At 40.1% G+C, this 26,674-nt stretch overlaps 1 protein-coding gene across 4 annotated transcripts in view; it reads right to left on the bottom strand.

Moving 5' to 3' along the window:
* FZD3 (frizzled class receptor 3) overlaps positions 1-26,674 on the bottom strand; it is a 39,854-nt gene that overhangs the window by 11,399 nt on the left and 1,781 nt on the right. For all 4 annotated transcript variants that reach the window (XM_048516773.1, XM_048516780.1, XM_048516788.1 and 1 more), the window contains exons 2-6: positions 22,990-23,165; positions 22,678-22,908; positions 9,319-9,515; positions 6,092-7,109; positions 2,262-2,410 (exon numbers count right to left, since the gene is read on the bottom strand). In XM_048516773.1, the coding sequence (XP_048372730.1) occupies positions 2,262-2,410; positions 6,092-7,109; positions 9,319-9,515; positions 22,678-22,866 (1,553 nt within the window). In that variant the 5' untranslated portion in view covers positions 22,867-22,908; positions 22,990-23,165. The remainder of the gene's footprint in view (positions 1-2,261; positions 2,411-6,091; positions 7,110-9,318; positions 9,516-22,677; positions 22,909-22,989; positions 23,166-26,674) is intronic.

The raw sequence follows: 26,674 nt of genomic DNA, 5'->3' as shown, positions 1-26,674 counted from the left end.
TTATTTATTCTACTTTTAAAATTTATACCCCCACCTATATGCAAGATCTCTAGATGGCTACATTTAAAAAATCCCCATACATAAAACATCTCTTAAAAACACTGCAACTTTGGTCATTTACTCTGTTTATGTCAGAATTAAAGAAAGCCAGGCAGTTCCATCCACAAGGCTGGGCACTCAGATGCTGTGCTACAGCAGCACTGCCCCACCGTTCCCAAGGAGGCTTTCCAGTGGCATGGGGAAGCAAAAAACCACAACAGAGTCTCCCTGCCACTGGAAAGCCTCCATTGGACTTCATGGACTTACACCACCAAAAAGGTGTAGATGGAGCAACGACCAGGTAGAAACAGTGGCTCTTCCCCCAGTCACGCCCCTGGAGTACTCTTCACTGGCAGTCATGGTGGGGCAGAGAAATGCTGGTCTGGTGCTCTAGACCATGTTCAACTGATGTGGAGGGCCTTGGCAGCTGCCTGCCAGCAGATCCATCCATCCATCGGGGCAAATGCCCCAGGCAGAGCAAATCTGCCTCCAGTGGTGGACTGCCCCCCTTTGGATGGGGCTGTAAATGTCAATGAGAACAGAAAAAGAAACCATAACATCTGTATAGACATGTAATTTAAGTGATCATCTCTGCCAGTGTTCCATAGATGTATGAAGGGGGCGGATCAGAACAAAATTTCAGGACTGACAATCTCTTCTCTTCCTCTTTAGGGACACTACCACAAGAATGTCCTTGAAACAGCACAAGCAGATTGTTCCGCACAACAAATCACAGTCAAAACTAAAAAGAGGTTCCTCTGCAGAGATACTGTTGAACAGACCACAGGAATACTACCAGAAAATAAAAGCCATACTGAATTGAACTTTGTGAAGCTTCAGACACTGACAGGCAAAGCCAGGTCACACATATTCTGATTACTTGGAAAACAAAGTTATCAGAATATTTGAATTCCAGCTTCTATGAGAAAAGGAGAAGCAATCAGCATGGCAAGGATTAAAACAGGAATAGAAATTTTATGATGTCAGCAAATCACTGGGAAGAAGCTTTAGGAAGGCAATGAAAGGGGCTGAAAAGATGAAGAATAGACAGTGGACAGTGAAGCAGGAACCTGGAAAATACATGAAGTATGCATGTGGAAAAAGGCAGGAGGCAACAAGGGATAGAGGCAAGAAGGATTAATGAGAAAGGAGACTCCAAAGGTCTCAAAGCGGTCGAGGTGAGAATGGGCTACATAGTGCAGGAAAGGCAGCAAAAACATGAGTATAGAATAATATTGCCAAAGGGCAGTATTAAAGAAAGCAAAACAAATGATGCATGGAGCTGAAGAAATGTATAGAAGCCATGAAGAGAAGTAGAACAGTAAACTATGGCAGAACAACACAGAGGGTAATTCAATAGCGGCATGTAAAGAGTGAGCAAACAAGGGCTGTAAATGATGGAGCCATAAGAGTCTAGACCTTAACAGTACTGCTGTACCTTTAACCGTGGCAAAGAGAATTTTTTTGTCACTTGCAGCTTCTGCCACCACAGCTACATTGTGGTCAGGCAACTTTAATGAGGCAACGAGCAGTGTATAATGGGACAAGGACCTGAAATTTACGTGTGCTAGCCAGTACATTCTTCAGTTACAACTTTCTCATGCATGACTAATGACTTGTTTCCTCTCTGCTAGAAATATCAGCTATAACTAAGGATTACAAGCAAGCAGCCCTCTCAAACAAACAAAAAAGGCTATTTATTCAAACCATATTATCTACCAACTAGAATAAGCATCAATTACTCATGGGTGAACAAGTTATAAAGCAAATAATGTACCTGCCAGGATGTCTAACCTGTCTCCTAGTCATGGGACTTCTGGCCCTAGCAGAAACCTATTGCATACTATGGCTGCACATGATCTTTCCTGCCATAGAACGTCTGAGGACACTCAAACCGGAAGCAGCCACAACACTTCACTGAATTTCTTTGGTTGAGGAAACACAGGAAAGTTCTACAGCTGCCTCTGTGTATAGTTATTAAGAGCAAGACAAAAATGAATCCAGCAGCCAGAGTGTTCTGCTTTTATCACCACTCATTCTATATCCTAGGCCAGGGGGGCAAGAAGAGGAATTCTACATGTTAGAATTTGGAGTACTTTCTGAAGCAGTATTAGGAATAGTGCCTCTGAGCTACGAAGAACTGCTTTATTAAAATTAGAACATTTTTACGTTACAGTAGTTCCCACCTGTTGCTTTGCCACCTTTTACATATCAGAACTCACTCTTTTTTCCTGCGACCATGAAAAAAGCTGGCCCACTCAAAACAAGTCTTTTTACTTCCAACCCAGAAGACTGATGGGATCCCCACTATAAGAGCCATCAGATACTTCATCAGAAAGAGGATAAGGTCTGGGCGACTCATCCGGGTAACCTGCAGAAGGAAAAGAAGAACACGATGTAAACAACTGAAGTACAGTGTTCCATTTATTAATTCACTTAAAGTAGATGCTGTGGGAGAAAGGCAAGACCAGTGTCAACTGGATCCCTTTATTTCCCTCTTATGAGTACATATGAAGAAAGTTGGATCAGCCTAGATTTAAACAGAATTCTGGTTTGGGACTCAAAATTAGGCCTAATTTACTCACACAGGAGAATAATAATAATGAAGGAATGGGACAGCAGACTGGCTGTGGCACAACATTTACTTTGCATATACAAGAATCCAGATTCAGTCTCTGGCCTCTCCAGTTAACAGGACTGCGTAATATGTACGATGAAAGATCTGTAGCTAGGCCCCAGAAAGCCACTGACTGTTAAAGTAGATTGTACTGATCTTGACAGATCAATGGGGTCTGTCTCAGTATGAGGCAGCTTCATGTGTGTAGTAAAATGGACCACAACCAGGCAGAGGATCACAGCAAGCAGAGAAAAGGAGCAGAACTTACTTTACTGTGCTAATTTTCTATTTGTGCAGAGTTTTTCCATATGAATGCTTTTGTGGTTATCCGGAAAGATCTGTGAACAGCCTTTGAATTACAATTCTTATATACAAATGACAGTGATCATCTGGACAATCAGTAGCCCTGTTCTTGAAACAAAATAGAACTGGTTCTCCTGTAAATATTACCCTAAGGAAACTTTCAGAACAGTGCTGCATGGTTAATCAGACAGGAAAGAATCAGAGGCACTGTCAAAAGTAATCAACATCAATTAAGGTTCTGGGGCAGAAAATTGGTAGTGATATTAGAGAGATGACACGCAAAGAGTGAACAACAGAGAAATGGTTGATCACACTTAATGTGACAGGAACAGAGAAAGAAAACCTTGTAAAAATATATACTGTTTACACTCTCCCAACCCCACGCTCTTAGTTGATGCTGTGGACATGGCAAAAAAAGTACTCAGTAGCAAGAAAATAACAGAACTTTGGGATTTTTCCAATTCCATAGTAATTATATTGCAACTGAATAGACCATAAACAGCTTCTGATCTAGCCAATTTCACTCTCATAAAATTTAACACAAAAATGGTCCTCTGAAGATGCCAGCCACAGATGCAGGCGAAACGTCAGGAGAGAATGCTGCTAGAACACGGCCATACAGCCCGGAAACCACACAGCACCCAAAATGAATCTGTCTGAATATTCCCTTCAGGGACTAGAAGAGGACTTTGAATTCATGAGTTCTGTTTTGCCTGGATCTGACCACACACATAACAGAGAGAATATCCAAAATGCAAGGTCCCATACTTATCTGAAACTCCACAGACCTTGGGAAACGTAAGAAATAATTTCCTAAGGACCCCCCCCCCCCCAAAAAAAATAAAGTACCTTCCATTGTTTATTGTGCCACAAGGTAAAGGGAAGAGAGACTTTGACTAAGATGGAAAGTTACGCACACTTTCATTTTCCTGGCATTTCCCCCCATGTAAATTAGTTTGACTCAGCACAGTTGCCAGCTGCAATTAGCAGCTAGCAAACTCTTGCTCACTTATATAATAAATTACTTCTATCAAAGTGCTTATACCTAGACCTGTAGTTACCTGAGGAGGAATACAACAGTTCTGCAGGAAGAGCAAGACAAGGGCAAAATGCCACTGCTGCAATTAAAAACACACGCACATCAGAAATTGATAAGCGTACTTCCATGGTAGTCTTCCATAGTAACAGCTCCCATTTTATAACAGCTGAAAACAACTAAGAGTGAACCAGTTAAGCCAGGGAAAAAATCCACAGCAAGCAAGGAGTAGGCAAATGGCCCTTGGCATGATCGCATTAGCTATGTGCCAAGCATCAATTGGCAGCCAGATCATAAAAGTTAACATAGAGGTCCCTAGAGAAAGAATGGGCAACTCACCACTATTGTCTGTATAGATCTCCTTGGCTTCTTGTGAAATTGTGGCTATATTGATAACAGATTCCATGCACCACAAAAGACCACATGCTATACAATAGTTCGTAACATTTTGTATCTTGTTCTATCTCTGAGAAAAATCTCAGCTACAGAGACAGCTTTGCTTTGCTGAGGCCCTGCTTTATACCTCACCAATGTCAGACATTTTACAAGTGGCAAAATATGATGAAGACTCCTGGGTGGGGAGTATTAGAACAACTATGAAATTTCCTCCCTATGAAGTACAACGGGCACATCCCCTTCCAGTTTTTAACCTCTGTATCTGCCAAACCTGACTTGACCTAAACATACCTTACCTTTTTAACAATTGCTCCTTTTCCCACAGCAAATATGGTATTAATTTTTGACTTTTAAGTTTCCAAGGCTGTTTATAAAGAGTAATCAAATATCCCTCTCAAAACCATTTTTACCAAACCTCTTCTGTAAAGAACTCAACATGACATACCATGTCCCCCCTTCCACCATTTTAACCTCTCAACATCTTTCAGAAATAGGTTAGTATGAGAGCATGGCTGAGCCAAAGATCCCATTGAGCTTAAGTTCTGAATGGGGTCTTGACTCTGAGCTTCCCCAGTTTGAATCCAAAAGTTATCCCTTACCATGCTGGGCTCACTATGAAGTACATTGGCCAACCCACTGTCTCAGACTAACAGCACAAACAAGCTTTGAACTTAAGGTTCCGACAACACGATCCATTTTCCAATAATCTAAGACACCTTTTCTCCTTCTCTAAATGTAGCTGCATTTAATGTACTATTTAAACAAGTTTTTAATGAGGCAAAACAAGAAAAACAAGAAACAACCTCGTCACAGCTAACAGCAGCCTTTCTCTTTTAGTAAGTGGTAACAAAAACATTCCATTTATTTAAGACTAGAGTCATAACAAGCTAAACAGTTATACTGTTTCAGAGTAATCTGCCTCACGTACTTGCACATTTATAATATAGTCCCTGCAACAGTACTGAGTTAAAGTTTCCTTCTTAGCTTTTACTGCCTAATTTGCTTTTCCACAGAGGTTTAGAAAAACCCTTGCTGTTCATGTTTAGAGACAGGGCTTTTTCAGTAGCTGTACTATTTGTGGAAAGTTCCTGCTCTGTCAGGAAATCTTCCTGTTGTCTGTTCTTTTAGGTATTAAATACAGATAATTTTACATGCCAAGATTTCAGTTTCTCTCCTGTCTTAAACTGTTCTGCTGCCCTACTGTTCTATTATTTGTTTGGACAGCTCATATCATCCTGCAGTATTATTTTGCTAGTTCTGCTTTTTCAGATTGTGCTGTTTGGTTACCTTTTGGGGTTTTGTTGTTATTGTTGAGTTATTATTTGCTTTGTTATTCTGCTAGTGTGGGGTGATTTTTATTAGTTAGTAGCTGTTTTAAATAGCTGATTAGTTTTTTATAGCATGCTTTTTAAACTTTGGTCTAAGCTGCCAGATGGTTTTGTGATGCATAAACACCTCCTTTAAGGGTCTACTTTCTATGGAATCTTATTTTGCAGTTTCACATTTCTACTGGTTTTCTATTTTGAATATTAAATTCACAGTAGATAATACTATTATGCCTTAACAGTATTACTCTTCAAAAGGTGTACACTACTGAAGAGTGATGCCAAAGTCTTTTAGACTACCTTACATGTTAGGTGTTTGGGAAAATAGGTGGCCAGTGACTGCATGTAGATTCACAAAGAGACAGGCTTCCTTACCTGATAGGGACAGGGAATATGATATTCTTTGCATCGTTCTTGGATCCACGTTGTCTCCCATACACTTCTATAAGCCTGCTCATAGAAATAGCAGCCGATCACAACCAAGAGGGGCACCAGATAGAGAACACTGAAGACACCAATCCGGATCATGAATTTCACCAACTTGTCTTGGTTCTCCTTCTCTAAAGGGATTTCAATGCGTACCCGATTTAAGGAGATAATGCCAGCTAGTAACAGAGAAACTCCAACAACCACATACAGGCACAGGGGAGCAAGAACAAAGTATCTCAACGCATCCACGTCATAGAGGCCAACAAAACATACGCCACTAATGTTGTCACCTTCAATTTTATTCATAGCTAGAAGGATGATGGTTAGGGTTCCTGGGATACCCCATGCACTAGCGTGGAAAAGCAGGGCTTTCTTCTCAATGGCTTCACTGCCCCACTTTGGCACAGCTGCCAAGAACCAAGTGATAGTAAGAATCACCCACCAGACACTTCCAGCCATGGTAAAGAAATACAGCACCATAAAAAGCATGGTGCAAGCTTTGTTGTGGGAGCCCTGTGTCACTGTGGAAGCCTTGTATGTGTTGGGGCTAGATGCATTGCAGGAGACCCTGTCTTCTAGCAAAAAGCCAATGAAGAAAATGAGAGATACCATCATGTAGCAGACAGCATAGAATATAATAGGCCTTTCAGGATAGCGAAATCTTGTGACGTCGATCAGAAAAGTCAAGAAAGTAAATAACGTAGCCGAAAGGCAGACAATGGAGATCACGCCAATGAAGTATCGTGCAAAAGAGAGCTCTTCGCGCCTAAAATACATATTTGGGCATGGGGGGGAGCAGTCTCGTACCCTCAGGAATGTGTAACCCAAATCAGGATCTATTTTTAATTCTCGGGGGCACCAGAAGCCATAGTCCCTTTGCACTGCTACTGGCACCTCTTCTGTTGGTTCTCCAACTACACTGAGATCAACAGGACGGGGGTAAGGCTCATCACAATCTGGGAACCTAGAAGAGAGAAGGGAGAGAAAACGAAAGCCTCTTGAAGCAAGTTTACACACACATTTGTTGATGGCTTCAAAGTAATCAAGCAGCTTTCCTGTCTTGGTTCCCTCAAGTAAGCAAAACATCAGTGGGGGACTGTAATATTTGATGGTGATACTGACATGTTGTCAAGTTCTTGGAGCAAACTCTACTATTTAATGATCACGCAACCCTTGTGTAATCTCAGAGTCTGATTTTCACTAAGGAACTCTGGTTTGGGGTATACAGGCTAAAGCTGTTTCCGCATGGCCAAATAACAGTGCCCAAGGGATGGAAAAACTCCGTCCCTAGGGTACTGTTTGCATGATGCAACAGGGCCGTCTTCGCCCCCCCCAAAGACGCCGCTTTTAAACCTCGACCATTGAGTGAGGTTTTTGAAAAGCGGCGTCTTCCCGCTAGCGCAGTGTGAACCGCACCACTGTGAGGGTGCCGCTTTTGGCCCCTCCAGTGTCTGCGAGGGACTTACTTTGCGTTCCTCTGAAGCTCCGGGCAGCTGGAATGACACACCCATGCTGCCCTGTGACCCCAGAGGGTCGGAGGGAAGCATGGGCGTGTCTTTCCAGCCGCTTGGAGCTGCAGAGGAACGCAAGGTAAGTCCCTCGCGGCCACCCCTGTGGGCAGTGGTGGCGGCGGGACTGCCAGCATGGAACCATGCAAATTGTCCCGACGCTCCACCGGCTTCATCAAAGCTGGTGGGAAGCCGCTGCCTCTGGCCGTGCGGAAAAAGCCTAAGATCTGGGTGATCAGTTCAAATAGGTGTAAGTTTCAGTCCACTTGACTTTCAAGCCCTTGTTGGTGTGAGCTTCTCCTCCCTACCCATTCTCTTCTCCAGGTCATAATCCTAGAAAACTACATAGGTGTTGATGTCAGTCATGATATGAAACACGCAGGACTTTTGGAGTAAAATGTATGGAACAGTGGAAGTGTTTTTCCCTACAGCAAGTGGATGGAATGCACTGAAACAGAGTTGCTTTAGGCTACTAGTGAGATAAAACATTCCTTATTAGCAAACTGGAGCTGCGCTTGGGACAGAGACAACCTGAGCTGAGTGCCAAGCAGAGCAGAACAGAACACTGGCTGTCTGATTTCCTGTCAATTTATTACAACTGACTTTCCTGACCTCTTCAACACAAGCCATACTACTTCTCTCAGTCTCTCCTCATTTGGCTAAGCTAGAAGAAAGAAGAAAGTGTCCAGTCATCAATAATTTTTTTAAAAGAGCTAACTTGTCCTAATGGCTGACTGATTACTCTCAATGCTTTCCTAGTCAGTCCAACTGGTCTGGATGTGTTTAATTTGTGAGCTTTAGCTCCTACAAAAACTACTGCTGGGTACATTGATTTGCGAATGTAAAGCAGCAAAAGGCTTAGAATTATTCAAGGTAAGCCAGATTTTTGCAAAGCTGAATGTAAGGAAGTTCAACTTTTGTCATTCAATAGTTAACTAAACTTGGCCATTCACGCATGAACACGCTCAGAGAAAACAGGACAGACAAAGTTAAAAGAATCAAACTTGCGTGCCAATTTGACTTGGAAAAAAGGACGTTTTAAAGCCTGTCATAGTTTGGAAAGCTCTTAAACATAATAATTTGTGCTTTCTTGGTGATAACCACAACAAAACAAAAAGTCACAAGGTAAGCAGTGGCACCATGTTGCTCCAAAGTCTGTGTGTATGATGATTCTGATTTTGCAAAAGTTAGGTAAAAAAGGCTCTAGCGATCCTTGGAGTCGAATACAAGTAGTGAGGCAAAGGACAGTCTGAGAGTCAGTGTGGTTAGAATATTCATCTTGGGAGGTAGCTTCATCTCCCTCCTCACATTCCCACACAGCCTAACATATCTGACAGGTCTGCTTCAAGGATAAAAAGTTGGGTAATTTCATTTATGTATTACAAATGATGTTAACTGTGATGGATGCATGTAAGTCACACTAGTGGTTCAGCAGAAATACACTAGACCAATTAAAAAACAAAATTATTTTATTCAGCCAAGAACACACTTAAAAATGTGCATGTGTGTTAAGTGCTATCAGGTCACTTCTGAATTATGATGACTCTATGAATTAATCAGTTCTAACATATTCTATTAGTAACAGTCAGACTCTGATCTTGCAAACTGAGAGCCATGGTTTCCTTACAAGTCCTTGGTAATTAAAGTAAAAATGCAAAGGCTCACCTACTGCATTCCATATCCTCTGGCCAAGACACTCCAAACATCTCCATGAGTTTTGAACATTCTGTATAAGCTCGTTGACAAATCCTGCGACAAGGGAGGGTAACTCTGCCATACTCCATGCATACAGGAGCGTACAGTGCACACAAAAATGGTCGAAAATCACGGGAGCATTCTAGGTTCACCATAGGATGGAAAGGCTATAAAGAGAGTAAAACAAGCAAACATACTAAATACCTCCAGGCTGTCATTTAAAACAATAAGACAGAGTCAATCTTGTGAAATAATTTGGGTGGTTATCACAGTCTAACATCTGCTTTTCTCCCCAAAGCTAAAAACAGAACTGAGATAATACAAGCAGTGGAGGCAACAGATTGAACTGAATGCCAACAAATATTTGTAAAAATGAGCATCATGCACGGCAGCAACTTTTTTTAAAAATTAAATTTTTATTTGCAAACTGCAATTTCACAAAGAATACTAACAATAAAAATAAAATAAAGCATAACTTAAAACCTGTTAATCTTCTGGGTGACAATGGTGCTAAAAAACCAGAATGAGAGAAACCTTAATATGTTGCCAAAGCAGACAAAACAGTTCACAGGTGAAGCAATGCAACAAGATGCTATGGTCTAGTTAGCAGGAATGTTGATTCAAAGAGAAGTAAAAACAAGAGAGAGAGACTAGAAGAATCAGTTGGCACCATGTATTTCTTGATGTTAAGCTGTGCTGTCCTTTAGTTTATGGGGGCAGCAGCAACTTTCTAATTGCTTTAACTTAAACTGCCAAGCCTCCATGTTGCTGCTATGTAGGGTTTGGTGGGCATCAAGTCAAGAAAACCTGACTGAACAGGATCTCTCCACATACGCCTCCCTCAGTATTACAAAAATATTAGGAAAGTTTGTATTATAGCTTTCTCTAATTAGAACATCAAAGCAATTTACAAAATGAAAACTGGCCTGTTTTTGTCATAGAGGAACAAATACACATTACCTCTATTCTGCACCTGGCATTTGGCCAAGGTGTCTAGGCAGCAGAAATTTTAGCTTGCTCTTCCGATGGATTGTGTGTGAGTGTGAAGTGTCATCAAGTCACTTCCGACACATGGAGACCTAGAAATTAACTTCAACACCATCACCCTCCCACACACTGAATCTTTTGTGTTTGTGGCAACTGTAGTATGTCAACTTGCTATAACAACACACTTACTGATGGATGCCATGGATTTACACTGCTAATGGCAGCACTTTCCTCCAGTGCAGGAACCATTGCTATAATGCAGAGCCTGAAAGGTGAAGTGGATATGTACCAAAAAAGCCTCAAGCTCAAATCTTTGTTTAGCTGTAAAGCTCACTGGGTGGCTTTATGCCATCTCACAGGTTGATTATGAGCATGCAGCAAAATAGTGTGTGCCACTCTGAACTCCTTGGAGGAAGGGTGTGCTACAAATGTGATGAAACAACAGACATCTCCACACCCCAGTAAACGGGCGAGAACAAGAAGCGAACGGAAAGCTCTTAGTAATTGCTAGAGTTGCTAGTACTCCAAAGGAATGTATATCTCTGTATATCTTTTTGTGTTCTCCCTCGAGGGAGAACATATGAGAATGTGGGTGAGATATGGGTGTACCTGTATACCTTTCTGACGTTCTACAGGTATGAGTGCTACTAGAACAAAGGTCGGCAACCTTTACCACCCAAAGAGCCATTTGGACCCATTTTCCACGGCCCCAAAGATCTATCAAGCTGGAGAGGCGGCTCCACACAGACCCGGCTCCGGTTTGGCCCCTCCACTCACCTTTCCTTCCAGCGCTGGGAGGCAGAGCCGCCGGGCAGGGAAACCACCCTGCCCAATGGAGCAGGCAGCCGCCTGCTCCGTGGGGCAGAGGGGGAATGGCGGCCACAGACTGCCCGGTGCCACCGCCTCTCGTGCTGTGGGAGGCAGCAGTGCCAGACAGGGAAACCCCCTCTGCCTGACGGAGCATGTCCCTCCAGAGCAGCCACTATCCCCCCTCTGCCTGACGGAGCAGGCAGAGGGGGGATAGTGGCTGCTCTGGAGGGACATGCTCACGCTACCTTCCGATCTCCAGGGGTCAGAGGGCAGCATGCGCATGTCCCTCCAGTCCTCCAGAGCAGCGCTGGAAGGAGAGGTGAGTGGAGGGGACGCAAAAAGTGGCACTCTCACTCATGGAGCCATCTCCAGATTGGCCCCTCCAATCACCTTTCCTTCCAGCGCTGCTCTGAAGGGCTGGAGGGACACGCCCACGCTATCCTCCAACGTCCAGGCCATGCGGAGCCGCAGTGTAAGGCTGAAAGAGCTGCATGCGGCTCCAGAGCCACAGGTTGCAGACCCCTGTACCAGAACTTTGGTAAAGATTCTGGGTGCAGACCTCAGTCTGAAGGGCAGGACCTTAAATTGGCAGTGTTGACCATGCAGGCAAAACAGAGATACCATGTTATGCCCCAAAAGGATGGCTCATGAAGGTCTATTGAAAGGTTTCCTTTATGGATCTGTGTGTTTCCATTTGGAACTTTTTCTGGATGATGACCTGTTTACCTCTTTCAGATCCAGAATGGTCCTCATCGTCTTTGGCATTGTAAAAAATACGGAGATACTCATTCTGCTTCTATGGCCTGTACGTGTAGAAGGTGGCATTTGACCAATAAGGTTTTCAGGTGCTTTTTTCTTTTAAACTCTGAATCATCCCTCGTTTGTACGTTTGAGAGGTATAAGAAATAATTACATTTTTATTATCCTGAAAATCTTTGAGCACATACATACTTCAACATGTAGCCTAACTACAAAGGCAGAAGTCAGGCAGAAAAGTATTTGTGTACAGTATAGTACAGAAAAGTATTCAGAGCAGAAAAGCTTTTCTCTGAATTTTCAAGTCTTCATTACAATTAGTGAAAGGATGAAATTCAGTCTCGCTTTGTTCATTTTTTAAATATGGTGTTAACATTTTAGATAGGGTTGCCAATTGCATGGAGAAAGAATATCCCTTAATAGAGGCTTAATGGGGTGTTATTTAACTCCAAGTCATGAAAAGCTTAATCTGCTCATTTACATCCCTTAAGAGAAGCTAAATGTGACAAGACTTTTTTCACCGGGCTGCTGCCAACCCTAATTTTAGAGCAGGATTCTTGCTTGCAAAGGAAAGGAGTTTCAAGACATAGACTCAGCATCAAAAGTGTACTTCTTTGGCTGAGCTTAACAATATACGATTAAAATAAAGCTGTCTTATGGACAGTTCTTAAAAAGCACTAGTGCTACTCATGTCTAAGCAACTAAAACCAGACTGCAGGGGATGCAGCGTACTGATTCAAATAGGATTCTTTCTCATGATTCCTCCCAGCTCTTCCTTTCCTTCTTCCTCCACTGAACCTATGGATTTTGTACTTCAGGTTAAAACTTCTTTGAAGAAAGAAAGAAAAAAGATGCGAGCAGCAGAAGCTCAAACATTTGAAACTGAAAATGAAGCCTATGTAGACTGACTATCACACGTCACTAAAGTAGTATCCTAGTTGTGTATGACAGGGCAAAAACTCATAATCCTTATTTGGCAGAATATATGCTCTACCATAAACAGCTGCTTCATAAAAATCAAACAGCATTTAACATAAACCAAGTTCTCAAATGAAAAAGTTGCTTTACACTGACATTATAGGTTCCTGGAACACACAAAGGCAAAGCTCAAAGGAGCCTTCCTTCTGCATTCACATTCAAATTAACAAGGCTTTGAGTTTAGCACAGATACTCCTCCCTTCAGAGTTTCATTCCCATTACCATGGGAACCCTGTACCCACTGGTCTTCAAGCATAGCAACAGACTAAGCTTAGCAAAGGGGTGTGAAAAGGGAAGAGAGTCAAAGGGTACAATTTGGCTCATGAGAATCAGAATACCAACCTTTGTCACACTACAAAAGGCTGGGTATCCATAGGGACACGTCTGTGCTAAACAGAAAAAGGGCCTTGGACAGGGAAATGATATGGGAAAACAGAGGCAAAGGTGCCGTGGAACACACAGCATGCAAATGTACACATATCAGCTTTACTTTAGAAGGAAGGATACTTCCAGAGCACTTGTAAAATATGTGTGTTTGCCTTGTCATAGTGTTTATATGTGTTTTACAAGCACAGCTGGCGGTTTGTGTGTATTTGTATTGAATTATTTTATAATTTTAAATGTTATTTTTAATTTTTCAAGTGTTTTTACATTTGCTGCCTTGAAAGACCTGATTGGGGAGAAAGGCTGCATAAAAGGTTTTAAATAAATAAATAAATAAAAACATCCAGCACCCATTACTAAACTTGGTGTTGATGGAGAGAACTTTTTACCATTCTAACAAGCCACATGGATAGAGCTTTACAGAAATACATTATGTAAATTCCCAGGCAGGCAAGTCATTCAAGATACTCCTGGAGGACTGTGGTAGATTTAAAGGTAGAAGATAAAATTCAAATTTAAACAGCCTCTGGAAATCTGCAAGCTACCTCCCACCCAGATTTCTTTGTCTGGACCTTTGATCATCTCTTAAATTAGCTGGGACACAGCAGCTGCATTCAGATGTCATGAATAAATTTCAAAAGAAATTACACTTTGCTGTGATTTCCAAATTGTAGCATTTTCATATACTGGTGCCTGCTTTTTGCCTACAAACCAGAATGGAACAAAGGTTTAGAAACTTAGTTTGTAGGCAAGAAACAATCTTTGTGATTTAAACAATAGTTTGGATTTGAATGTCGTAACAAATGGAGGTTTCTTCCAAATCAAGAAGCTTTGTGCACAGGTCAGGAGAGCCTTCCTGGGGACAAGACCTGACATCTCTATGCACCTCTCGCCTACCATCCTCTCAAGTTCTTTTGCTTACTTTCTCCCTCCTTTTCTGTCCCTTGAGCAATTGTCCCATTTTTGCTTCCTTTCACTTGATTTAGGTGTCTTTTCAATATCAAGGTTGCCTCTGAAGGGACAAAAGGTTAAACATCTGCTAGAATGACTGCAACCCCCTATGCATTTTTAATACCCTGAATAAGCCTGCTACCAGCACAAGAGGAATATTTAATGAAGACCTGAACTGTCAATTTTGATTTTCTGTTCTCTCGGGAGGCACTGTTTTCCAGAAACTCATCTTGAGGGGAAAAGAGCATACAAATTGACCTCCCAGGTAGCCAGACTGAATAATAAACTTGCTACTATTTAGCAGGAAGGGCTTCTATAGCTATACATGAACTAAGGCATAACAAGACAAAAACACAATGATTGACAATATGTACCTTTCTTTTTGTTTCTCTTCTCCTTACAAATGAACCTGCAGGCATATGTTTTCCACATGTGGACTAAAATTTGGTAGGGCTGCGAGTGGCCAGCTATAAACAGATCTAACCTATGTGTCACTAGCAAAAAGTCAGCTCTGGCTGAATGTATTGAAACAGAAGCCGTGAAGTCTCTCTCCCATGGAATATACTTTTAAAAAACTGTCTGGTGGCCAGCATAACATTTATGGTAGCAAGGTAAGCAATTCTCTTTTACAGGGTCTTATAGTACAATTCTAAACAAAGTTAACAGTTCTAAGCCTACTGACTTTCATGGACTAAGAAAGGTGTAATCCTATTTAGAATTGCACTTGATGCTCTGTAATGTTACAGAGGTTAACTCCTTGGACGACCATTTTTTATTATTTTATTACATTTATACCCTACCCAATTCCCGACAAGAGCTGGGCTCAGGACGGCTTACAATGATCACAGTCTAATATAACATCAAAGATATAATTAAAACCCGACCATACTAACATCTAATATAGTTCTTAAAAACTGGCATAGATGGCTGCCACATAAAATTCCAAGCTTAAAATCACTCTTACCCTTTCTGTTATTTAATTACCAAGGGGAGAGGAAGGGGCCAGAGGGATAAAGTACCAGATGGAAGATATGTGTGATGCTGATGCTGATGATGACAGTATAAATACCAAATATAACATAGGTGCAGGAGCCTGGCTAACTCAGATGGAATATTTGATGGCCTCAACCAAAGGCCTGGGAAACATCTCCGTCTTACAGGCCCTGCAGAACTGACCTGCCGAACACCACCAGCAACTGAAGATCAGTACACTAGTTAAATTTCTGTCAACAACAAGCAGCAAATTTTCCTAGATTATTTCTGGTAATCTGGGACAACATCCTCTTTTTATTTATTCATTTTGTAGTGATCAAAGACTGAATCAATTTCCTTGTTAAAATAGGAGGGGTGCAGATTTGGATAAAATGCTTGCTGGGAACACCATCTGTTCAAGGTTGGCAAAAATACCGCAGGACACCACCCACACACATTTCAGTAATTTCAGATGCAGCACGGGCAAATCAAATGCTTTATCAAACAATTTTTTGTCAATGATCAACCAATCTATTTAAAGTGAGTATGCCTGTACATTTCACCTTTTCCAGTGCAGTAATCTGCCCAACATACATAAAGTTGGGCCTCATCAAAAAGATCAGTATGTACAAGAAGCTAACCCCCCCCCTTCCCCTCCAATTGCTCCTGGCAATCCCCTGGCTCCTAACAGCAGCATTTCAGGGTGAAATTTGGGCTTGTTTTGAAGGGCTGGGATCTGTGCTTCTGTGCATAAAATTCAAATAGCATTCAACCCCGATTTTAACCAAAAAAATTTGAGTGAAGAAGAGATGGTTGAGAGATGGTTTTTGGTTAACTGGGTTTTACTATATAGTATTTATGATCCATAGATGTGTGTGGCATTTTCAAGAGATCACTGATAAGATGATCCTCCTATCTACTTCCCTTCCCCTCAAGTGTAAACTTGTTTACCGTATTTCAAAAATGCCATTTTGTTTATTGCTTGAATAGTCACTTCTCACGCAATTTCTTGAGAAGTGTAGTGCAAGATGGAAAAAGCTGCCTGGAATATTTTGACTGAAAGAAGGAATGCTTCAAATAAATATGTGCAAACATTATTGAAGAGACACTGATTTAAGAAGGAAATATAAAAATTTAAATTAAAAACATTAAGATGGTTCTTCAACCTTTCCTTGTATGAATTACATTCCAGATTCTTTATCAGAAGTCTCCTCAATAATAGAGTGACAAGCTTATTTCACTTTGGTTCAATATTTCTTGATTGAGAATGTGTTGTATATGATAGCTGATTTGCAATAGCCAATTCACACTACAATCAAACAGGGCCATGTAAATTAGTGACAGATACTTTCAGCAAATTTATTTCAACAAGCTACTTATTCACACCTAGAACGTCAAGAACACTTCTATTTAAACATTTTTATTACAAAGCTGGAACTTATCTACATAATGCTGACCTACGCTGGACAGCTCCTGGTTACTTTTGCTGATATTGGTCAAGCTGAGCTGTCCAAATTTCATAGTATACTAGAAGTTAGGCAAAGAGGTTTGAGACAAAAGATTCTTTTGTTACCTGCAATAAATGTAGAAACCATCTGAGACAAAAAGTCTTCTAAACAGCATCACCTGAAGCCCCAGTCATATAAGATGCATCTGCATCAATCCACATGAGTGGAATTTGCAGCAAAAAAGTTGGCAAATACAGTCTTAATCCTTGTGAAAGCAGCCCCAACCCATGGAACAGAATAGAATTATGTCAAATGCCTGTGGGAATAAAGCTTTCCCCCAGAGGTCTTGAATGCAGATTCAGCCTACCCTGAGAATTTGCAATCCCATTATACTATGCTGGCTAGAATTCTAGAACCCTGGCTATATTCTGCATGACAAGATAATATCATGTTCAAGGGTCCCTGATCTTACTTTTGAGTTACGTGCTCTTCTAAAAGTACAGTGAGATTTTTTGCAGCCAACCAACAGAAAAGAGCATAACAAATTTCTATTAATTTACTTAATTTATACTCTACCTTTCTCCTCAATGGGGACCCAACATGACTTGTATCATTCCCCTCCTGCATTTTGTCATAACAACATCCCTGAGAGGTAGGTTAGGTTGTTTGACTGACCCAAGGTCGTCTAGAAAGCTTCCATGGCTAGATGGGGATGCAGATCTGAGTTTTCCAGATCTTAGTCTGACACTAACCACTATAATAGCTCTAAAATTGAATCACCATGGTATAAAATGTTTCCTAAATTATTTCTGTAGTACATATTTCCATATAAGGAACAAAGCTCATATGGTCAGTAAATCACATTTTTGAGAAAACATATATATGCTAAGATAAATGCATGAAAGAGATATACAGGTAGAAGACTGGAAATTTTTTAAAACTGTAGAATCTATAAGGTAAAAGTTTCCTCACTAACCCCTGTAATCCCTTAAGTAACCTCCCCACTCCACCCAATTTCGAAGGTTTGTACTGACAGGACAAACTATTAGTGATAGAAACTGCTGGCAAGTTACAGTCAATTTATGGTGATGAACAGAGGTAGTCTGCTATTGCCTGCATCCATGTCATAACCCTGGACTTCCTTGGTAGTCGCCCATCCAAGCAGTAACCAGAACCAACCCTGTTTGGCATTCAAAATCTGATGAGACCGGCCTAGCCTGGGCCATCTGGGTCAGGGCTACTATTCTCCAGTACTACTTTTTACAAATTACTATGCACAGACCCCACTCAGGAATACCAGAAGGATCTAAACAGGATTACAAAAGAAACTGCCTTCACATATGCAGGAAAAAATCTATAGGAACATAACACAGAAACATCAACCAGGCCATTTCTCCATTCAGCCCCAAATATACAAGCCTGGCAACCTGGAACTTTCTATCATCTAGGGCATAGGCACCAACACTGTAGGGTGCCTGGATACATGGACCCCATTCCCAGATCCTTATGCTATCAACAGCCCAGTTAGGTGTGCAAAAACATGGACTTTGAAGAAAACAGAACTGACAATCTTCCAGAAAACACCATTTTGAATGCTATGGATGTTGAGTCTCTACATACCAACACCTCCCCCCCGCCCTAAACATACTACAAGCCATTAGGAACACTATCTCTGACAATATCATCAATGCCTGCTACTTTGCCACACCCATAATGGATTCAAATTTGGTAATTATTTATTCCTTCATATCGATGGGACAGTCATCCCATGGCACCATCCCAATACCATGCCATACCAACATTTCCATGACTGATTTGGAGCAATGCTTCCTTAACTCCTATGTATTTTTTTTAAAAAAACATTCAAAACATTTATTAGCCACCTTGCTGTTCTACAGGAACTCGAAGTGGCTCATGTTAACATCTTTCCTTGTCTTAAGATTTATTGATAACTTTTTTGTCATCTGGTCAAAAGGGAAAGAAGCTATTAAATTTTTTTACCAGATCTTAAGCAGCTTTCACCATACCATTAACCTGACTATGAGTCAATCTACACTAGATGTACATTAGATGGAGACATTATTGTACAGATACAATACAGATGCATAAACACCACCTTATATTGAAAATCTTTTGATCACACACGTACATGCCTCCAGTTATCACACTAAACACCCCAAACATTCCTATAGCCAAGCTCTTATGTTATAGCTGCACCTGTTCTAAGCCCTCTGAGAGATTCTCACTTGATAAATTTGTCAACAGACATTTCTGGAATTATAGTGTTTAACTGATTTGTTCAGGAAACAAACTGATAAGAGTCAGAATGGTACCCAGGGATAACCTGCTGCAACATACCACAGGTGGTCAAATGCAGCTCAGACCACACTGTCATGCTAACATTAAAAGAATATTATTACAGACTTGAAGCCATGCTCATTTTCCTGTTCCAAACTTTGGAGCCTTATGGTTTAAATTGAACTTTGGACTTGGCCTGTTTTTTGTAATATGTATTTTTGCAACAGTTTGTTGTAACAAGTTGTGCAGCATGTCATATTTTTTGCTAACTCTTTGTCACATCTATAATTGTTTACAATTGGTTGTTACTATAAAGCAGCTTGTCCTTTCAACTGAGCTGTAATGCAGGAACAAGCGTTTCCATGTTAGCAAGTTATGCAGCCTTATACATTTCAGCTGATCTTGTTTGTTAATGGATTTAAGGGAGCAGTTTAGAGTGACACACATGCTCTGTGAAAGACTGGTAACCTGGCTGTGTTTATGGGATGTGTTGAGAGTTTAAGTGTCTGATTTAAAAAGTGTCTGATTTAAGTGTCTGATTTAAAAAGGTATGTCTAATTTATGACATATTTTTCTTTAAAGTAAGTTCACTTTTTGCTGTAAAGTTCAGCCTTGTTCATCTTATATTTAAAACATTAGTCTTCATTTGGTGAGCATCCTTTAAACAGCATTGTTTGGTCCAGACAGCTTTGCAGGCAGAGTGTTAATGGTTTATGTAACTCTTTGAGGAAAGATTTTTCCAGCACTGTCATCACAGTTCTATACTGAGGAAGAAGGGACTTGGTTTCCCAGCAATACCTGTCTATATATTTTCTTGATGAACTGTTTGATCTGATTGAGGAGCTGTTGGTTCCCTCCTACTGCTTTTGAGAACTGTCAGTTCCTTCCTATTGCTTTTGTATATTCCCTTAGAGTTTCTGATCATTAAGCCTCCTAAAGCAGAAATCATTTCTATTGAGATTGTGAAGTCTTCTTAAAGACACAGGAATATATATCATTACATGTACTGGCTGAATGTTTGTTTTAGTTAGTCAGGATCTTGTTCCTGTTTGTTATTCACTTTGCCTATTTTGCATTTTTTGCAATCTTCAAGTAGCCTGATATAGTGCATTCTAGTAGTTGCACATACAGCTCAAGCCAATTCAACACATCATTAATAACCTACAATCTATGCCGGATAATGATATATTCTTTTCTTACAGCTACTAGACAGATTTTTCCTTCCCACAGACAGCCCTCTAACTTTAAACAAATTCTCATTCACAATAATGAACTACCTAACATGGTCTATGGGACCAGGGCCTGAAATAAACCAAGATGTCAACTTTGACCCCATATACACTAACATCACAATCACCAGTCCTAAACACTACAAGCCATACTACTATCTCAGGTTCATCCATTTGTTTATCTTGCAAGGTTACATATGCCGTCAGACATCAACAGAAAGACTGGAAACTGAAGTGTACTAAAAAAGCCTATGGAATATTTGCTTTTTTCAGAATGAGTGAGATGCTTTTAAAGACAAGGCAGGCATGCTGTAGACATAGATAGCTCTTAAATCCAATATCTATTTCTGCACCTAGAAGGATACCTACTCTTCATGATAGGAGCATGAACTGCTCTTGTTTCTCAACAATTGCATGCTTTCTGTTGTCCTTTTAACTTGGCATGGCTGACCTTTCCATCTCACTCAAACCAGTGACACATTGCTTATTGCCTACCTTGCAGAAAGAGGTGGGGCAGAAACTGCACCAAAGCCTCAGATAAAATTGAAAATGTCATTGAGAATTTATCTCACTCTAACCAGATATACATGTTCTAAAATAATGAAGGTGCATCAGTTTGCAGTTTCCTCTCAAGTATTGGGTACAACTGCAATTTTGCTTGTACAAAGCTAAAGCATTTATAACTTCCAGATTCCATAAATATATCAAATATTGTAATCTTTTATGCCAAGTTATAAATGAACCATTTTATGCTGTTAAAGCAGTACACTTAGCTTAGGTTTGACAGGACAGTAAATAATGCATATATTTCAATTTTTCTCAAGATTCATGTTAAGGTAAGGGGAGGGGAGGGCATAGGCAGGTGTTTCTTTTTCAGTGGCTCCAAATTTCCAGAAATTGTACATCTCCAAACCTGAATTCATGAACAAGTTCATGACAGAGGATCTCCACTCCGGCTAATCAGGAACACAGGACTCTTTGTCACATTACTGATGCTAATTTTCTACATTTCCCACCTCTATACTTATCTCCTAGTTCTAATCAAGCTGATTAGATTTTGCACTGTACCTATGCATCCTGACTCCAACTGGCCCTTCTCTGTCATACCCCTCTATCTTCTGACCTGAACATAAGGACTGATGCATCATCATTCCTACTTGTATCTGAATATGTTGGTCTTTAATTTGCTACTGGACTCAAATTTAGTATTACTACTGTAAAGCAAGAGGCTTTATACCAAAGAAAAAAGGCAAAATAAGTCAGTCAGCACAATATTGTGCAATCAGCATAGCTTTTTTCCTTTATATGGAGTTGTTGAGTGATTTGGGTGATGATCCAAGGCTCTTCAAAATAAGTTATGTATGTAAAAAGAAATAATATGTTGGATGCTCTGCTTCTTGATTTTAACTGAAGAGATGCCAAATGATAACCTGAAAATATTGTTTGGATAAAAGCCACGGTTTTGATTACATAAAATTCTTTATACAGACCCCTTACAAAGGTGCCTTCCTTGATATTTTTTGCAAGTCAATCTGCCTGTTGTGATTTTTAAAACACCTTCTCTTCCTGCAGGGATCTCAGCTATATGCAGATCATGTAGTTATTGTGCTATCACAGCATTTTGTTGCCATTCTAATCTGGCTATTCATTAGATTCCACTAAAGCATGGGTCTCCAACCTATGGTCCTCCAGATGTTCATGGACTATGATTCCCATCAGCTCTGCCACCTGATCTTGCTGGCAGGGGCTGATGGGAATCATAGTTCAAGAACATGAGACTAAAGGACTTTTTATTTATTACCTTAGAATTGTGCAATTTTCTTCAGTGGTAGGTACACATGGCTCCTTAGGGGTTTTTTTGTGTGGCTTCAGTTGAGCTGCTAAAATATTTTCCTGCTCTGCTTACTATTCTGTTGCTTTTTCTTCTATTTTTAAGTTTAGGGTGCTGTGATTGGGTTTTAATTTTTTGTATACTGCTTTTGAAATACAGGGGGGGCATTTAATTCAAGAACTCAAGGTTGATTAAAATATTATGCATGTAACATGGAACACCCTTCTGTTATAAGGTAAGGTAGGAAACTCATATTCATTTTGTGATTTTGGTTTTTTACTCACAAAAGTGTTTTGTACGTTTATTTACTTCATTTATATCCTGCCTTTCTCCTCAATAGGGGCCCAAAAACTGCTTATATTGTTCTTTTCTTCACAACCACAAGAGATGTGTTAGGCTGACAATGGGCAACTGGCTCAAGGTCACCCAGCAATTCTTCCTACCAGAATGGGGTTTTAGAGTAGAGTCTTCTATATCTTATTCTGACACAGTTACATCTCGCTGGCTACAGGAAGCTTTCAATGCATTTGTAAAATGCTACTAAAGCTGCAAAAGTGCCCAGTGTGTCATTTTGTACAATATTATGCAGAAAAATATTTGTTAGACCAAGTAGTCTTAGAAATCCCCAAATAATAAAAGCAATTCACTCAGTAAAGCCATATACGAACTTGAAATTAACCCTTACCTCCATTGCTAGAGCTGCTGTTTGCTGATCATAATGGTTCAGAAGATTAGGCATAAATGTGGTGTTGTAAGGAAGGTCTTGGCACATCCTCAAGATGATGGGCTCACATGAGAACAGGCTGTGGCCACCTGTGCATCCTACCAGAATAACCAGAGGCCAAAGGAAATGGAACATCCAGTTTGCAGCCATCCTCTCAGAATGCTTCTGTGACTCTCCAGCTTATTTAGCAGACTTTGGGAGATACCAACACGCCATGGTTAGCATTTCAACTTTGTGCTTTAAGGTTCTTCAAACAACATTTTGCAATCATACCTCTCAGCATAGACCAGTAGAAGGTTCTCATTCCTGAGGCACTATCAAGGTACTTCATTTTGGCCATTGCTTCATATTGGGATAAGAGTTGCATCAAGCCGTCTAACCAACCACTTAACCACATTCCCAGACAGATCCCATGTCAACAGGTTCTCTTCTTTCATTCAAAAAGCAACCTAAAAATAAATAAAACAGTAATATTACAGTTCACCAACACTTTTAACATTGAAATAGGACAGAGATGGATCTAGTGAGCTCCTCCCCTCAAGTCCACAGTTCTGGAACTTTTTTCATTCAATTTCTGCCAACCAAAACTTACTTACTCCCATTTAGCCAGCCTCAGTTATTGCTTAATATATAAGAAGGATATAATAGTCAACAGGACAGGAATCAGTAGCACTGGATTTTTTTTCCTAATGCCATTTTTATGTTAGTGTTGTTTGTTTTTATGTTCAAAAGTACACAACTATTGTCAGATTAGTCCCAAGCTGTATCAGCACAGGACACTCTATCCTGTTCTCTTCATTATATTCCATAAATCAGCCCACTTTAGAATTTACCACTTTTACATTATTACAAACACATAATAGAAACAACAGAAATAATGTAGCAGATATTCTCAAAGTTCAAGAAAAGAAGAGCATTACATTCTGCTCGTCAATCAGAACTGGGTGAGGTAGAAAGGGCCGTCTACTTGCTGTCAATTTATAGTGAACCCATAGGGTTTTCAAAACAAGAGATGTTCAGAAATGGTTTGCCATTGCCTAGCTCTGTGTAATAACCCCGGTCTCCTTGGTGGTTTCTCATTCAAGTACCAACCAGGGCTAACCCTGACTAGTTTCCCAGATCTGACAGGATTAGGCTAGACAGGGCCACCCAGGTCATGGTTAGCACTTTAAAAAGTAACTGGGAATTGTAGCCAGTAAACAGCCACCTACTTGATTCAGGTAATACTTCCTAATAGCTTCCAGTTATCTTAACTGTAGACTGCAATTAAAAGTAACAGTCTATTTTTAAAAAGTTCCACAGATCAGTGAATTATTTAGTTTGCTATAGTTAAACGAAAATCTTAACAGTTTTGGTATTTACTTTCTTCAGCTTAATTTTTTGCCATGAAAGTCAAATGACTTTCTCTCATTAAGAAAAAGCCTAATTATAGCAAGGAAAACAAATCTGATTTAAGAAGATACATTTGTTCAGTCTGCATGCTAGGGTGTCTTTTAGCCTAGGTTTTACTGATTAAATGGAGCAGGGACAAATGTTCATCTTTGATTAAAACTTTTGCTGATTATGTCTACCATTAAATCAATTAAATCTTGCAGCCTTCGTTAATAATCCATGTCATTATATACTATGAAACATATTAAAAGTCCAGATGCATAAAATAACCAACACTGACTTTCAGTTGTATTTTTATAATTTGATATTAGGGCAAGTTTTGGCTCATAAAAACCCTAAACACTTTATCTTCCTTACTTTAAAGATCAGAGAAAAACAAGATTCTGCAGTTAATTGGACTGGATTCAGCTGAACATTTGAGGACAGAAATCCTTCTGTATGCAGAAAAACTTGGCTACATTCTAGCCATTAGTTAGCCTTCCCAGTAGTTAAAATTCCATTCAGACTGACAACTTTGGCTTTTTACTGGGGATATAAGAAATACAGTTAACATGAAAGCGATAGACAATTGGCATATTTAAGCCGCATATAACTGACAATTTCCACAGTGTTTTCATAAATCCCACAGATTTTCACAAACTCCACCAAATGTAGCAGATTAGGCATCTTCTACAATATTATTTTTCCAAAACACTTACCCTATGAGAAGAAAGCATCAATAGACAGCCTCGACACACTTTAGGTAGGGATACCACATGTGAGACCTCTGGATCAGCAGAGGCTGGAATATTTAGGGAGCAAATAGGAATGACAGACACTCATGCACTAAGAACCATGGAAAACAGCCACAGAAAAAGAAGCTCATCTTGGACCAGTCACATCCTCTCACCCTAACCTACCTCAAAGAGTTGTTTGAGAAACCTAATTTTCTCTTGGTGCACACATTTAAAATGTAAAGCTGCTGCTTGTAGGATGGTTTGCTCAATCCCCCAAACACCAGCTTTCCATAATCTGCACATCAAAAGAAAATCAGGCTTCAGTGTGGAGTACTTGGCTATAGTGTTGGATTAGGATCAGGAAGGCTTCAGAAAAAAATCCCCCTCTGCCCAGGGGGGTTCCTGGGTAACCTTGGGCCAGTCACACTTTCAGTCTAACCTATCTCACAGGTTGTGCTGATAAAATAGAGGAGAAGAGATATGCAACATGCTTGGGACCCCCCAATTAGAGAGAAAGGTGGGGAATAAATAAAATAAATAACACCTGTATTTTTAAAAATTAGCAAATAGAACAAACGCTTGCCTTGAATACAATTTTTTTTGGCAACTACATTAATCAACCTCCACTCAGATCAGTCTTTTTTCCTGATTGGCTGGCACCCTTCCTGTCATTGTCTAAATTAAAACCACCAAAACGTTTGTGGCATTCCAAAGTGCAGAAAAAGATTTTCATTCATGAAGGCTGATTAAACACTATTTGTAAAGTCCCTAATCACCTTTCAGGTGTTTAGTTCGCAAAACTATAATAATAGACAGTCACAACAGTATTGACACTTGGTTAGTCCAAAGAAACAAAAAACCCAAACACAACTTGGTCAAATAATTAATCATCAAGTATTTAAAGCACTAGTGATTTTGAACAGGAATGACTCCAGAAAGAATTACATTAATTACAGAAGAAACTACTCTCCTCAAGAAGAGTCCAGAGGCCATTTTCTCACAGATATTGTATACAGCATAGTACCTGATCACATGGAGAATCCCCCCTCAGCACATGAAACGCAATGGGCTTGGTTAGAAGAGTAGCATCACATTTCTATCAAACCCATGTAGTACTGTGACACATGTGAACATTCTTGGGTTCATACAGGAAAGAATCAAGCACCAATGTGAACAGGAACGTTGCTTTTTTAAAAAATTCAAAGGTGATAGCTTTTATGGCCACAAATAGTTTGAATGCATGCAGCAACCATTTGATAAGTATTATCAGAATCCAAAGAAGAATCCAAATCATGGAAGAGAAACCTGACCTATTCACCACTTTTAAATTCCAATGAAAGACAGCAGGCCAAGAGGGGGAAGAACATGCAATATCGACTGATATATGAGTTAAGCCTGACCACAGCATTATCTTCATCATAATAAAGACATTTAGGTGATTCATGGCTGAGCTACAAAATACGTCTGTTTCCTAAATATTTGTCACTTCTCGTTTGAGGTCTTCCGACTTTTAAACATACAAGCAGCAAGCATGAAAATACAATCTTATTCTCACAAAATTTTACCTTTGCATATATTAACCCATCTCAAACTACGACTCAACTCAGTTTGAATTCAGGACAACAAATGGTTAATCATCCATATACTGACATATATTATGCTGTTCAAATTTAAGGTAACCACTTATATAAATTAAACGCAGAACATAGCTTAAGAAAGGAGCCTTATGTGCAAAGGATTTAAACCACAAGAGCTTCACAGCTAACAGTGAGAAAGAATGAATACAGAACTAGAATTGATGAAGGGAACGGATATGCCTCACAGCAAAATGTTAAGTATTGCAGTATTTT

Source organism: Sphaerodactylus townsendi, linkage group LG01, assembly GCF_021028975.2.
Source record: "Sphaerodactylus townsendi isolate TG3544 linkage group LG01, MPM_Stown_v2.3, whole genome shotgun sequence".
Taxonomy (NCBI): Eukaryota; Metazoa; Chordata; class Lepidosauria; order Squamata; family Sphaerodactylidae; genus Sphaerodactylus; species Sphaerodactylus townsendi.
Note: the sequence above shows the minus strand (reverse complement) of the source record. Positions and strands in the feature narration are given on the sequence as shown.